The sequence below is a fragment of the Dipodomys spectabilis genome, unplaced genomic scaffold, assembly GCF_019054845.1.
Source record: "Dipodomys spectabilis isolate Male_0828 unplaced genomic scaffold, ASM1905484v1 ptg000125l, whole genome shotgun sequence".
Taxonomy (NCBI): Eukaryota; Metazoa; Chordata; class Mammalia; order Rodentia; family Heteromyidae; genus Dipodomys; species Dipodomys spectabilis.
The window spans coordinates 1,927,501-1,943,908 of record NW_024870802.1 but is presented as its reverse complement, the minus strand read 5'-3'; the positions used below and the strand labels follow the sequence as shown (position 1 = coordinate 1,943,908).

General features: G+C 40.1%; 1 protein-coding gene across 1 annotated transcript in view; it reads right to left on the bottom strand.

The window, feature by feature from the left end:
* Ablim1 (actin binding LIM protein 1) overlaps positions 1-10,235 on the bottom strand; it is a 257,300-nt gene extending 247,065 nt beyond the window's left edge. The window contains exon 1 of the mRNA XM_042689458.1: positions 10,104-10,235. Within this exon, the coding sequence (XP_042545392.1) occupies positions 10,104-10,116 (13 nt within the window). The 5' untranslated portion in view covers positions 10,117-10,235. The remainder of the gene's footprint in view (positions 1-10,103) is intronic.
* Positions 10,236-16,408: the final 6,173 nt, after the last annotated feature.

Here is a 16,408-nt window from a genome sequence, read left to right as displayed (position 1 = left end):
TATAGGCATTCTGATCATGATTTCACCTCATTTTTGGAGTGATTTATGGAAAATCACCTTTTTTTTTTAACAATATCCTGTTATCCAAAAGCAAATTGTCTCTCCAATGACTTAAACCTGTTATCTTTCTTGGTGTAACATTAGCTCCATATTGTCCCTGTATATTACATTTAACTTCAAAAATCTTATTCTTAACATTCCCATATGCTTATTTGCCATTTAAAAAAATTCTAAAACCGCATTATTTCCTATGCCTCGAATTCTTTTCTAGCACTTACTTCACCATTGGGCAAATTGGCTCATTCTTCAAGGTTCCATTCAAAGATCACTGACTTTGCCAAATATTCTTGGGCCCTATACTCCATCTGGATGAACCTGTGCCCTTTCTCTGTTCTTCTGTAACATCTCATGGGTAACACCATCACACCCTGATTACCTGATACTACAACCACTGTAGGCAGGTTTCTCACCCCCTCCCCTGTGGGAGCTCCTCCGGTCCTGGCTCACAGCAAGCTCTCAGTGCACCCAATGCACAAATGAATACCAAAATCCTACACTATGCTTCTCCATGTTTTTCCTTAATCCAAGCTATGTTAAAAAACAGAAAATTGCTGGGTGCTAGTGGTTCTTGCCTGTACTCCTAGATATTCAATAGTCTGAGAGCTGAGGATCACAGTTCAAAGCCAGCCTGGGCAGGAGAATATGTGGGAATCTTATTTCCAATTAACAGCCAAGAAAAAAAAAGCCAGAAGTAGAGCTGTGGTTCAAGTAGTAGAGTGCTAGCCTTGAGCAAAAAAGTTCAGGGACAGTGTCCAGGACCTGTAGTGAAGGTCCAGGATTTGCATCTACATGCATACACACACACACATTCACACACACAAATAAAAGAATCATAATTCATTAATAATTAAGTAAATAATTAAATCATGAATTATTAATGATAATGTAATAACTTAATAAGTAACTAAAACATCAATAATTAAGAAACAAAAAACAGATGCATTAGTTTCCTGGCATGTATTTCAGCCTAATGTTGGGAGACTTTTTGAGTTTAAATGCTGGATTAAACATTTATTAAGTGATGAGGATCTCAGACCAGTTTCTTCACTTGTCTAGTCTTCTCGCTGTAAAACAGGCATAATAAATAGATTCATAATAGGATACCTAAAAGATATGTCAAACTTTTATGTACAAAATGCTTGCTTTCTGCTACCCTTGCCCCAACACTTCCCTTCATCGTCTGCCCCAGGGAAGGACATGCTATCCTCCCAGTTGCTGAATTAAAAATGGGAAATATTCAAGATTTACTCTTTTATTTCACTCATCCAACCCATCAGCAAGTCCTATAAGCAATTCTTAGAAATATTTCCAGAATTTAATGACTTCTTGCCAGACACTCTATCATCTAGTCCAACCAACCATTGTTTTTGTCTTGACCATCACAATAGCCTCCTAACTAGTCATCCTCTTCTCCACACTGTTGGCTAGTGATCCTTTTAAACTATATCAAATCATGTTGTGGGTCTACTCAGAACTTTCCAGAAGTCTCTCATCTCACTCAACCAAACTTGGAAACATACTCACAGTGGCCCACAGGACTACTTTGACCCTCTCTCATTTCATCCCCATCACTCTCCTCAGGATTAGCGAATCCTGTCACACAGGTATCCCCACTGGTCCTACAACAGAAAATCCTCAAGGATTTTGCTCATCTCACTGCCTGAGGTGAGATGCTTGCATGATCCCTTCTGTGCCTCCATTGCTCAAACATCATTTGTCATAAAAAAAAAATCCTGTCATTATTACCCTATACAAAACAGCACCTTCCCTGCCCTTTAACCTCCCTTGCACTCTGGATTCTACTCGCTGTTCTTTACTTCCTTCCTGGTACTGTCTCATTGTCTAATCCGAGCTTCATTGGTAAGTGGCCATCTCTTCCTGTACACTTAGACTACTTAGTAAATATTCAACCAGTGTATACTGAATGGGTTGTATGAATGAATACATTCTTTCTAACTGCGATTCTACAATTCATAAAAGCATCTAACAAGAGAATAGAGTCTCCTAGCAGAAATGGTGTAAAAAAGCAGCAAGAAAATAAACCTTTCGTTGGTACCCAGCCAAATGCCTAAATGACTCAAAAGAGTCCCCTGTTTGACACAGAACAGTAGGAATAAAAGCATCTCCTTAAAATCCATTAGAGACGGCCAACCCTAAATCTCATTTCTCCCTTTTTAATTTTTTTTTACTTTTAAAAATGATGGCTCACTCTCCTCCTCCTTCTCCAGACTTGGGGACTCCTTTCCTTCTGTTCATTCTTACTTAGAGCTGAAAGCTGAAAATAGCAATTTACCTCATTGTCCTCATTTCCCTTCATTGTTACTGTTCAATCCTCTGGTGGCTTCCCTGTCGTGGATGTTTTTAAATCCAAGTAAGTTGAGAAAGAGAAGTTCCAGTAAAGGTTTTGGATTCAGTCTACAATAAAAATATACTACAGGATATTTTCTTTAGGTAAACATTAGTTTTAAATTGACCCTAATACAGTTATGTACATATCATCAAATATTATTCTGGTATGCACTAAGACTAAGGAGCTGGAAAAAGAACACACTGTACAGAACAAAAGACTCATTTCCTTTAATTTACTAGAAATGTGAATAACAGTAATTACGCATGCAGAGCTCTTTCTCCTACGAGCCTAAAGAAAATTTTATAATAAAAAACTAAAATCACATGATTGCAAATCAACCAGCAAACAATTGTGAGGGCAGGATTCAAAACTCCTAGTTTCATTTTACTTAATACAGAGCTAAATAATAAAAAGGCTTTTAGATATTTATCTTCCAAATAAAGAATTTCCCACCTACTAATTTTTATATGGATAATTCTCTTATAGTGGTATGTGCATATTACCTAATTCTTACAATAAATTAATACAATGTACTGGAAAAATAAATCTCTAATACAGAAACAGAAAGAAAGTTGTAAGTCCAATCATTGCCATAGTTAAACCGATCAACACTTTAAAGCTGATTTAAAATTGCATTAATTAATGAAACGAAAGCCACTCATTTAAAATTACTATGGAGGGACCAAATTCAATGAGCATTTCTTTCCCACAACAACTACCCCCTTTACAAAAAAAAAAAATCCCAAAAGCTACTTGTGTTTGAGTTTTATTGAAATGTTGTTAGTATATAACATTACAAATATATAAACACGCCAACTTAGCATTCAGGAAAGTAGCCCAGAAATGTGCTAGATAGTAATGGCAGGAAGAGCCACGCCAGGATTCAAGTTCAAATTCATTTTGGATAAACCACAATATGGATAATGCTATAAACAAATATTCAGTTATTAACCAAAATTCTGCCCTTTAAGTCTAAGGAATATATTGACTCCAAAATGTACGTATTTTGAAATACTGTCAGTTAGAAAAGAGACAGTCTCCAACTTGCGCAGAACAGCTGTGGGGTACATCTGCTGTCCCAGCATTCCATGCGGTTTGGTATCTATCTTACATAGACATGTCCTAGTGTGAGTAACACATATGAGGGATGTATAAAATGTATACCTAAACATGAGTAATACTGGTCAGCTACCGTCTCAGCCTCTATCAACCATAAATTATAATACTATTTAACATTTTTTACTCCAAACCATGACAAACATCTCTCCAGATGCTCAACCAATATGTTGTTAGCATATTAGCATTGTCAGCCCAGAAATGGTTGGAGTTTGGATTAATATGAATACTCTCACAGAGAGGGTTAGTAAATGCTACCTGATAGAATATCAGTGAAATTGACAGACTAAATGAGTTCAATACTGCCCATTACACTGTCATCTTGCATGGTGTCAAAAAATTTTCAGATAAATGGCTCATTCTTGGGGTAGGAAGATAGAAGAAAGCAATAATGTTTTGCACTGTGGAATATAAACCTAAAATAAACTGGAAACCCAATGATTTCGATTCCTTCTCATGAAGAAAATATGATAATTCAAATTCAATTTTTCAGTTTTCAAGTACAATATTAATATTCTTATTTAATATCTCCCTCTTTTAAACTAGCATCCTCTTCTTTTTATAAACCTAATATAGACTGCAAACCCAATGACTTCGATTCCTTCTCATGAAGAAAATATGATCATTCAAATTCAATTTTTCAGTTTTCAAGTACAATATTAATATTCTTATTTAATATCTCCCTCCTTCAAAATAGCATCCTCTTCTTTTTGGACATGAGTTGGCATGGGCCCCAGGCTGTTGACTAAAACACCTGTACCCCAGATCAAGAGGCTCTTATAAAAGACAGAAAAAAACCCCACCACACCTGGGGCTGAGAATGTTTACCTAGCATGCACACAAAGCCCTGAGTTCGATTCCTCAGTACTACATAAACAGAAAAAGTGGGAAGTAGCACTGTGGCTCAAGTGGTAGAGTGCTAGCGTTGAGCACAGAGAGGCTCAGGGACAGTGCCCAGACACAGAGTTCAAACTCCAGGACTGGTAAAAAATAAAAAATTAAATTAAAAAATAAAAAAAATAGAAAGCACACCTCAACTGGCCAGGGGGGAAAAATTAGAGCTAAAGTAGGAGTGCTCCATTCAAAGCCTACAAGGAACATAAATCGTACTCTACCTATAGGGCAGATAGTCACAAGTACCTTGAGAGGATCACAAAGCTTCAATGCCTCCCAACGGGTCCTCAAGAAACAGAACAAAGCAGGTTCTTTTTGGCACACATTTCCATATATGGTTAGGAAAAGATGTTAGAGGAGATAACAGGCCTACTAATGCTACTATAGGGTTGGCAATATGTACCCATCAGTGCCTTGAGACATAACACATGACAAGAACTGGCATCTGGACCTCAGGTCAAATGTGGGGTTTTTTTGTTCTGTTTTGTTTTTTGTGTCCAGTCGTGGGCCTGAACTCTGGGCCTGGGCGCTGTCCTTCAGCTCTTCAGCTCAAGGCTAGCGCTCTACCACTTGAGCCACAGCACCACTTCCAGCTTTTTTTTCTGCTTACGTGGTGCTGAGGAATGGAACCCAGAGCCTCATGCATGCAAGGCAAGCACTCTACCACTAAGCCACCTTCCCAGCCCTCAAATGTGTTTTATTGTGAACTCTAAGAAGGTTCAAAAGATATTTCAAGAATGGAGAAAATGATTGTTAGATGGGTGAACAGACATGTATAGATATGACTATTTTAACCTGTGCTTTTTGTTTCCTTTCTCTACTCAAGAATATTGAAAACGTGAGATTAACCAGAGAATAGAAGCCACAAATAAAATGTAATTCAAAATATTAAAAGTATAATGCTAAGCTTGGTGCTGGTGGCTCCCTCCTGTGATCTTAGCTCAGGAGGCTGAGATCTGAGGTTCACGGTTGGAAGCCAGACTGGGCAGGAAAGTCCATGTGATTCTTATCTCTAATTAACAGTCAAAAAGCCAAAAGTGGAGGTATGGCCTTGAGCAAAAAAGCTGAGGGACAGGGCCCAAGCCTTGAGTTAAAGCCCTAGCACTGACACACACAAAATATAATGCTGCTTGCAGATATAATGTGGAAATGATTTTACTTTCTGAAACGTTTGTTGAAACATATGATATTCCCACATGGGATATACTCATGTCCAAAATTGTTCCTCTCAGCAAAAACAATTTACATACCGAATTAGAACTCAGTTATTTTAAATGCAAAAAAAAAAAAAGGATTTCCAGGAAATGTCGTGTATTGCTGTTTAAATATTCCCTTAAAAGAACAAAACTAACGATAGCGCATTTATTTTCTCCTTTCTTCAATCTGATGAACTGCTTGAGAGTTCTGTAACTCAAAGATATGAAACACTGTAGCTGGCACAGGCCAGAAAAATGGCCCTCACATCTTAGCTTAAATGAGATATCAGTGAAGTAATTTTTATAATATCATCCTAAGAGAAACTGATTGAAGCTGGGATAATGAACATTGTCTTCCAAGGGGCATGCAGAGGCAGACATGAAGAAAGATGAGACAGAGCAGGATCCTCCCATCCAACTACCAGAAAAACCATGTTTATCCAATTCAACTCTATGCAGGGAAGTAGCTCAAGAAATCAGTTAGCTCTGATTGCTGTAATCTGCATCAAGTCCACCCCTGAGCCTCCTACACTGTCCAGCAGAGGGCTTCTGCCTCCAGCCTACCACTGCCCTGTACTCTCAGCTTGGATTACAGTGGACTCTCCTCAAGTCTCAGTTAGGACATGCAGGGCCAGTGGTGAGGGATGAGAAGGGAAGACATCTCTGCAGTCCTCTCTCATCTTTCCTTCCTGCTGCCCCTCACTCACCATAATCCCTTATCAATGGAATCTCTCTCTGTCTTTTATTGCCTTCTCCAGCCTCTGACTCTCCTGAAATCTGGTTCTCCTGCCCTACAAACAAGCTACTCACCACTCATGAGATGGGTTCTTCTTCATGTCCCTCTCCCTGAAAAGCCTTTCCCTCTAGCCATCCCGTCTCATCTACCTAAATCCAACTCATTCTCCAAGACAATTCTGCTTTCTTTAAGAAGCCTCAACTGATGTGATGGTCCATGGCTTTATTAGGTGTCATTCCTTAGTATGACAATTGTATATTCGCCATCTGTATGTGGCAAATCCTTTTCTAACATTTGTATATTTGTCTCTAAGACTGTGAGCTCCTTGAAGGTACACTATTATTAAACAACTGCTAGTGCATAATAGATGATCAGTAAATGTTCATGAAATAAATGAATGTGAATATATATTCCAGATTGAAATGAATGAGTGGAGGTGAAGTGGGTATATTTTTCTTTGTTGAGTATTTAGCTCAATCAATTACAGCAATGACTACTTGCTACCAAAAAATAGAATCCATGAAAATAAAAGCCAACCGTCTTCCCTACCCATTCTTTGCCTTTGAAGAAACTGCTTTTTTTTAAAGATCTTGGTGTAGACTGCTTTATAACTTTTATCCAGGCTCGTGTCATGCACTCATATGTGTACACATAGAGATTTTTCACAATTCCTAAAACTAAGATAACATATTAAATACACTATATACTAAAAGTCACTCTATTCACTTAACAATACACTGTGGCCACCTCCTCATACCAATGATACAGATCCAACTCATTCTATCCAGTAGTCCTAAGTGTATCTGCATTATAATTTAGTCATTTATTTCCCTATGGACATTTAAGTTGGTTCCAGTTTTGTGGAAGTTCTGAAAACAGAGAGCAAGAATGATCTAACATCTCTAGAGCATGCATGCTTTGAGTTACCCCTCTGACCATCCAGTGGAATCCATGTGCACATGACTGGACATTTTCTCCTAAGACTCAAGCTTCTGAGGAGCCAGTACATTCCTGGAATGACTTGCATGAAACAGGTATTTTACATTACTGAACAAATGTTAACCAGATACATACTATCTTAGAGGATCAACAGGATACACTTCTGTGCTTTCTTCTGACAAATTAATAGGGGAGTAAAAGTAGCAAATTTTCATTTTTAACTTCATACACTTCTATCGTCCTTGAATTTTAAACATACTACTTTATAATTTAAATATTTCCACTGATGTGCTAATATAGTTCTGTTGTGTTGATAGTAGATTTTAATGTATGACTTCTATAACTTTAAAGTTCCTTTTTCAAAACTTGCTGGAGGACTCAGGCCCTGTACTGGAAGATTTAGTTCAATCAGGCCCAGTGGGCCTGTACAGAAGAAAAATCTTCAGTCTTTGTTAACATCTAGACAGTTCCAGTTTTCAGAACTGAACCAGTGTGTCATATTACTAACATCAAATTTCATGGGCTTGGGTTCTTCACTTCTCATCACGAAGGCCCTTGAAGATGTTGCCAAATGTACTGTAACTTCCAAGTTAACCAAAGTCATTTTTTTCCAATCCCATGTATAAGCCGTTTTCTTACTCTCCCTTTAGAAAAACCAATGATTGTGATCTCTAGTGTAACAAACAAAGGGCTAGTAATAGAGGTTGTATTACAGGGTCTATCAGAATCTTAGAGACCTGGGTAGGCTAGAATCAGGACTGGCCATTTATCATGATTCTGAAAACTTCAATTCATTCATCTTCAAAACGGGGAAGTAATGATAATGTGCACTTTCTTCAGTTACTGTGAGGCTAAGTGATAAAGTATCTATTACAGAATAAGCATACAATAACTACAATTTGCTAATATGCTTTTGCCCTTCCACCCTGCAAGATTTTAACTGCTAAATCCAAGATGAACAATATGGCTTTGAGTGGGAAACAGGAAATTCATCCTACTTGAAATAAAGTTTAACAAAAAATATGTGAGAAAGCTTCAAACTAGGGTCTATATGGCCCCTCAGATTCTTTGGATTATTGCATTTCACACCCCAGATAAACCCCAGAGATGACTGTGAAATTGGCAAGGGACTGTCAAATCTTTCCTAAGACATAGCAAGGTTCTCAAGCATGACTTGGCTCCTACACTGTACACAGGTTTGTACTAAAGGAGGGTTAGTAGTATATAACACTGAATCACAAGTGGATTCTGACACGAGAGTTTGACCATTTGTGATAGATATTCTCCACATGCCACTGTGCTTCTTAGGTCAGAGGTCAGGACTGAGAGCTTTAGTCTTAAAACATAGTTCTGAAATCTTTTCTTTGGAACCCCTGAACACTCAGAAGATGCCATTCATACACATCAAATCCATATAACCACATCTAGCTCGACCTAGCCTTCCTTGCCTTCCTCCCTTTCTTTTCTCCTCTCTCTTTTCCTTCCTTCCCTCCCTCCCTCCATCCCTCCCTCCTTCCTTCCTTCCCTCCTTTCTTCTCTTCCTCTTTCCCTCCCTCCTTCCTTCATTCCTTCCTTCGTTCCTTCCTTCCTCTTCCTTCCTTCCTCTTTCCTTCTTTCTCTAATGTAGGCAAAATGGAGACAAGATTAATAGGTCTTATCTGAGGGCTTGAAGTCACCTCCATAGTCTCACATCTACAATGTAAATTCTGTCCCTTCTCCCAGAATTTACTTCCCTATTTCCAGGTATAAAGCCAATCAACCACATTGCTAGAACAATCACCAAATAACTAGGTTCGGATTCTTTCAAAAGGATTGAAAACATTCTGCATAGAGATTATTCACTATAATCTCCAATCTGACTCCTGGAAAGTAATACTTAATTATCCCACACATATTATCAAACTCCATTTCCCACTTAACAAGGTTAAAACTTCCAAGTTAAACACACACACACACACACACACACACACGAATCTCTACAAACTCTTGTGACAAGTTGCTTTCAAGGTATGGAAGGGAGAGGTACTTATTGCTTGGCAAACACACTTTCTAAAGATAATCAATATGTTCGTTAAGTGCTTAAGGCAAGGCAACGGAATCGCTTCCTTTTAATGGCTTGCGCGCTGCATCACGGCTCGATCTCTTTCATATTTCACTCATAGTAACAGCCATCGAGCTCTGACTAACGCACTCTCCCCAGCATCCCTCGCTGGCTCCAGATGGCAAGAAATGCATTCCCTTCAACTCCTGCCTGAAAAGCAGTTCGGGTTTTTGTGGGTTTCTTCTCTACCCTTCCTCCCATTTCACCTGCTGTTAATGGTTTTACTCCCAGAACAAAACGGGTGGGGAGAGGAGCTGGGGGAATAATGCAAAGGGGAATCGAGGGAAGGAACTTACTTAAAAAAAAAATAAATAAGACAAATGGAGTGTAAGCACTGCGGCTTTAAATCTTGCTGCATCAAGCCCTTGGATTTCGTCCATATCGGAGCTGCAAAACGGTAATAAGGAGGAGAGGGGGAGAAAATACCTTTCCCTCCCTCCGCGCCAGCCTTTCCGCAGCACCGACCGCGGCGAGCTCGGCCCCCACGCCCTCCCGGCCCGGCCCGCCGCGGGCACAGGTGGGCTGGGCACTGACCTTGGCCCTCCAGCGGTGCCCACGTCCGAGGGCCAAGGTCAAGGGCGAGCCGCTCAGCGCCCAAGGACCGGCTGCCAAAGTTTCAGGACGGCTTGGGGCCAGCAGGGACAGCCCCTCGCCCGGCCCCACCTGCCCGGCCCGCGCCGCTCCAGGCCCGGCCCGGAGTCCCCCACTCACCTCTCGTGGACATGGCTCAGGCAGCGGGGGGTGGAAGGGAGCCGACGCAGGAAGGAGCGGAGAACCCCGCCGGGCGCGGAGACCGGAGGATCCCCCGAAGCGCACGGCCGCGCGCACGGGCGCCAGCCCCGCCCAGGGCCCGCCCGCCCCAGGACACCTGCCCACCGCGGTCCGCGGGGCGCCGCTCGGCCGGAGGCGGGACCTGGGGCGCGGCCGCGCTGTCAGCTAGTGGCCCGCGGGGCGGGGCCCTTCCCGGTCCTCCATCCTCCCCCTCTCCCCCCACCCCCGGGGCCCGGTCCCCGCCCCGCCTCCCGGCCCACCCGCGTCCAGCCTCGGTGGGGACGGACGCGCCAGGCCCAGCTTTGTCCCTGAGCAAGGTGGGTCTGCATCTTCCCCCTCGCAGGACCTGATTTTTTTGAATTCTTGCTGAATGTGGTGATGATGGTGGTGATGATGATGATGAATGACTCTTAATGGCTTTCCAGCTTCCTGCCTTGGTACGGGGCGGGGGTTGGGGGGGGGGGGTAGGGGGGAAATGCAAGTAGAGAGCTGTTCTGTTTCTCCCCATAAGCACTGTCCTGGTCCGGAAGGTTAGAGCACAGTCTCCTAGGGGAGACTTGATCATACGCAGAAACAACGCTTTGGCAGCCCACACATGGAAACCAATGCGGCCCCTGAGTGCCTGTCTGCGTCCGGGAATGCTGATGGTAGGGTAGGATGGGGCCGGCCCTAGAACCAGGAGGTCGGGGACCATCCACCAAGCGCCCAGTGTTGGGTCTACGGATATATTGCATCTGTCACATCGGCTCTTTCCATGTCAGGGCTGGGCTGGACTGAAACAGAAGGTGAACGCTGAACAAATCCACCCTTTCTAAGCAGCGTGAAAATGAGAAAAGACAAGACAAATCTCCCACTGGCCTGGAGGTTTATCAAGAGTTCCATGCTAGTAAGCACCATCACAGAAAGCACCTGACCCAGGGTTCTAAACTGATAGATGGGCTTCCCTACTCAACCCTTCTCTGTGCTCTCTTCCTATGTCTCACACCAAATCCTGTAGGTAGTTTCCATGCAGGGACTTCCCAAATCTCCCCTGTATAGTAGTAGATCAAACAATTCAGAAATATTCAAAGAACTAGTGGACATAACTCTTCTAGGAAAAATAATTGATGGATAGCTGAGTCCTTGAAGAAAACTCAAATGATTTTATAGGGAAGAACTACTAGAAAGCAAAGATAAATAATACAGAAAAATACCAAACTCAAATACTAACCAGTAAAAATGAGCTCATTGTTTATTAACCTTGACAATATCCCTGTCACTCTTGTTTGGACAGGAAATTTGTTGATGAATCACAACCCAGTTATTTATGTTTCAAAACACTATCCTCAGTTCACCATTAATCCTTCTAACACAAAGGATGATTACAGGAATAGCCTACCTGTCCTCCCTGCATCCAGCCTCCATCCACTCCACTATATTTGGCTCATTGTCTTGAAAAAAATTGTTTTCCTATATATGACATCTTCATGCTCCACAATCTTCAGCCAGCCCCACTGACATCCAAATAAAGTCCAACCATTTTGAATTGTCTTCATCCAAGCAACTAATACATCCAATGATGTTTTATTGGACATATACTATATACTAGTCTGTGTGGCTAGGGTTGTAGGATTATAATCACAAATAATAAATGACCTGTATTCAGAACTTAAACCTAGAAATGTTATGGTCCTCTATAATCTATGTCCTACTCTCCTTCCAGGGTTATCTCTAGCTACCTGCCTATGAAAACACTCCACTGTCCATGGACAAGTTTCCTGTTAATGATAACATTATTCTTTGTGTATGTCCTTCTCCTCAACCAAATTATATTGTATACCAGGTCCTTGTGAAATGTTCTCTTAACCCACACTGAGCTCATTCTCCCAGCTTCTACAGTGTATATATTTTACAACCATCAATTTGTACTGAATACACAACTGCTTAAAGCACAACTGCTTTTTGCTACTGTGTTGTAGTTTTGTTATATGTTTTCTCTCTCTCCAAATAATTGCAAGCTCCTTTGAATTAGGAACTTGGATAGTTTCTTTTAACTTTGTTCTAAAAGAACGTTTAACTTTGTTCTAAAAGAAGTGTCTAGATAATGCTAGACACTATACTGAGACAAAGAGAGGCCCCCAAATTGTGCTTCTTTCTATCTCTATCCTTGTAACTAATATCCACACCTTTTCTCCATCTCCCACAAACTTCAACAAACATAATTTATTCTACAACTAAGAATACAGTACAAATAGATCTTTCTCTTCTTAATATGCTTATAACAGACTGTATGCTTGATTCTAAAATATTTTCCTACACATAAGACTGGAACAAGGCACCTTATACAATATTTTAGTCAGTAAGGTTAGGCAGGTTCACATCTTCAGGTTCACATCTGTGGCCTCAGCCATGGGCCAAAAATATTCAAATAAGAGACCAAGTATGTCAGCTCACACTGTAATCCCAATCACTCTAGAAGCGGAGATCTAGGATTGTTGAAGTATATAGAAAGTAATAAAGTAAATGACACATCAGAAGCCTGAGCTAACAGGAGACTATTTTAAATGAAAAACTAAATTTCAAAAAAGAAGAAAACAGAAATTAAAAATACTGTAAAAATTAAAAAACCCAATGGATAAATAAAACTGAAAAAAGGAACCAAAAAATTAAGTAGTAAAATGGATGGTAGATATTAAAAGATTACTAGGAATGTAGCTTTGAAAGTTGAAGAAACAGATAATACAAAAGAGAGGGTAACATAGATGGAAGACAGGGTGGGATGGTTTAATATATAAATAATAGGAATCTAAAGAGAAGATTAAAACCATGGAAGGAAGACAACATTTGAAGAGAAAGCAGCTAATGGATATCAATGGATTAAAGAAAATAAAATATATAACAAATAGAATGACCAAAAGAATCTATACCTTAGTCCTATTATATTGAAACTAAACAACATTAAAAAAAAGATCTAAATATCGGAACAGACTTACAACAGACATCTTGAAGGAAACAATGAAAACCAGAGAACAATGGAACCCTGATTAGCCTGTAGCTGTTTTCCATTTAAAATAGTGAAAACAGTAAAACATCTTTCAAAAATAAAGACAAAGGAAGATTTTTGTGTGTGGTCCTGGAGTTTGAACTCAGGGCCTTGCACTTGATAGGCAGGTGTTCAATCCCTTGAACTGGCCTCTTTCACTTTAGTTGTTTTTGAGATAGGGTCTCACATTTATTCCTGGGTTGACCTGGACTACAATCTCCTATTTATGCCTCCTACATAGCTGAAACAACAGGTACATGTCTACATGCTCAATTTCTTTACTGAGATGAAATCTTGCTAACTTTTTGTTTGGGCTGACCTCAAACTACAATCCTCCTGAAATCCCCTTCCCAAGTAGCTGGGATTACAGGCATTAGCCTCTATGCATGGTTGCACAGACATAGATTTTAAGAAGAATAGTGAGCCTACCACTAAAATATTTTCCATATTATTTGAAAATATGAATAAATATATATAAGTATATTTATAGATAGGAAAATAATCCCTATTTAGGGTATAAGACAGGAGAATAAAGGAAAGGAAGTTTGCTTGCATACAGGGAAATCTAAGTATTGATACACTTAAAAGTAATAAACTAGGATAAAAGTAGGTTCTTTGAACATATTAATAAAAGGAATAACTTTAGTGAAGTTGATTAATGACAAAAGAGGTAAGTAAATTAGCAGTATTAGAGGCACTTAATTATAGATTTAAGAGGTTATGGACTAGAATTCTGCTTCTCACCATGATGAAGTAACAAGAAATGGACTTGCTCTCTGAAACCAAACAACTAAAAAACATGAAATAAACTATATGCAACAACTATTTTTAGCTGTTGGACAACAGGCAGCCAAAGACAACAATTCCTAAGGAGAGGGAAACAAATTAGGTAAATTTTAAAGTATGCTCTAGATTCTGACAAGAAGAATTTTCTAGAATACAGATGGAGGAAGGAGAAACCTAGAGCTCTGAGTTTAGGAGATGGTAACTATAGTCTGGAGAGAAAGGCAGTCATGAAAGAAGAAACTTTATAGAAGAAGAGCTTTAGAAATCTCTGTATCAGTCCTCTTGAGATTTTACTGGCTTGTAGGTTGCATATAGTTAATTTGGAACTCTGCATGGCAGGTAAAATGCACAAACATTGGATAGCTGAACAGTTTGGTAGGATCTACACAGACTCAGGAGAGTTGAGTTCTATCCAGACATAGTGGACATAGTGACATTCAGTGGAGCCCCCACAATTGTCACACCACAGCAGCACAGATAAAATACTGTTTGAGTAAAGTATACCCTTCATCTACCCTCACAAAACACAAAAGGCCTTACCTTGAAAAGACCAGACATTATCTGCAAAGAACTTAATAACTCACTAGAACAAACAACAACAATAAAAGAAAACCATAACATCCAAGACTGGTTACAGTGTTCAGCATTCAGTACAAAACTCCATCCCAAGAAACAAAAAAGTATAAGACAAAACTCAAAGAAAAATCAATCACTTGAAACAGACTCAGAATGACAGACACAAGGTAACTAGAAGGATGCTAAATTTTATTAACTACAAGCACATATTTAAAGAAAGACGTGAATGTATCGTAGAGCTTTGGAATCCATAGGTACATGGTTCCAAGAAACCTGAACTGAGGAAAAGCTGTGAATAATCAGGATGCATAGACGTTTAATTCACTTTTTCCCATAATGCCACCCAACTTCTGCTAAAGATATACACCTTTCAACAATCTACAATTTTCTTTGTATTGCTGCAATTAAGCACCCTAACTTTTATCTGGCTTTTGGGGACACCATTTGCTTTGAGGAGAGGCTTTTTTTTTTTTTTTACAAAATCAATCAATGACAGAAATGCTCAGTAGATCATAAAACAATTATACACAACACTAACACAGGGATGGTTGAGATCTCCGTGTGATATGCATAGGAGAATTTAAAATTTTTGTGTTTTGAAACTTCTTTTGACTTGCTTATTTATTCTTTCAACTTCACCTGGTCAAAACCACATGTATCCGGGTGCTGGAGGTACGCACTTGTAATCCTAGCTACCCAGTAAACTGAGATCTGAGAATTGCCGTTCAAATCCAGCCCAAAAAGGAAAAGCCGTGAGACTCTTATCTCCAACTAATCACCAACTGGTAAAGGGCTAGCCTTAAGCAAAACTGCTCAGGAACAGAACATAAGTTCAAGCCCTAGGAATACCGCCCCCCCCCCCCCACACTCACTCTGCAACATACGCAATAAAGCCACAAGTAAGATAGGCATACTCTCATGAAGAAAAAGGATTAGTTTTCCATCATGGTGGAAAAATATCTGAGAAAAACAAAGGAGAAAAGGCTCATTCTCACTCATGGTATCCATTATTTCAGTCCATGACCAGTATTCTTCAAGAATATTTAAAACAGTAGGGTGTCAGTGGCTCACATCTGTAATCCTAGCTACTCAGGTGGCTAAGATCTGAGAATCACAGTTCAAAGCCAGCCAGGGCAGCAAAATCCACAAGACTCTTATCTCCAATAACCCATCAGAAAACCAGAAGTGGCGCTGTGGCTCAAGTAGTAGAGTGCTAGCCTTGAGCTGAAATGCTAAGGGACAGCGCCCAAGCCCACAACCAAAACAAAAAAGAATATTTAAAACATTTTTCAATAAATAAAAGGTGAGAAAACACATTACCAATGGACCTATACTTGAAGAAAGCTAAATACATTTTTGGGAGGGAAGAACATTATTCCAGATTGAATCAACAGAACCAGATTCTGACAGGACCTCTGCATTGAAACTATCAGAGACTTAGAACTAATTTATTCAATTAAAGAAGCCAGTGGTAGCTGAACCTGGTGCTACATACCTGTAAACTCTGCTACTCAGGAGACAGAAGCTTGAGGCTAGATAGCCTAGGCAAAGTTCTCATGCCTACATTCCACATAGCAGAAGTCAGAAATCAGCTGGCTATGTTTCTTCAAAGGTTATTTGTTCAAGTCAAACCTCCTCCATCTGTTCAATGAGGACAGAGTATTTCCACTGCAATCTTGCTCTGTTCCTCCTGCTACAGCGACATTACATAATTAGTATTAGCGTTGGTGGCCACTATTTCTGCAGGCTTGTTACTCCTTACTTCTTCTGACCATCTTCTCTCTCTGACCACATTTTCTCCCTCCCATTTGCCACCCAAATGAGCTCGCGAGCACACACAAGCGTGCACATGCACGCACAC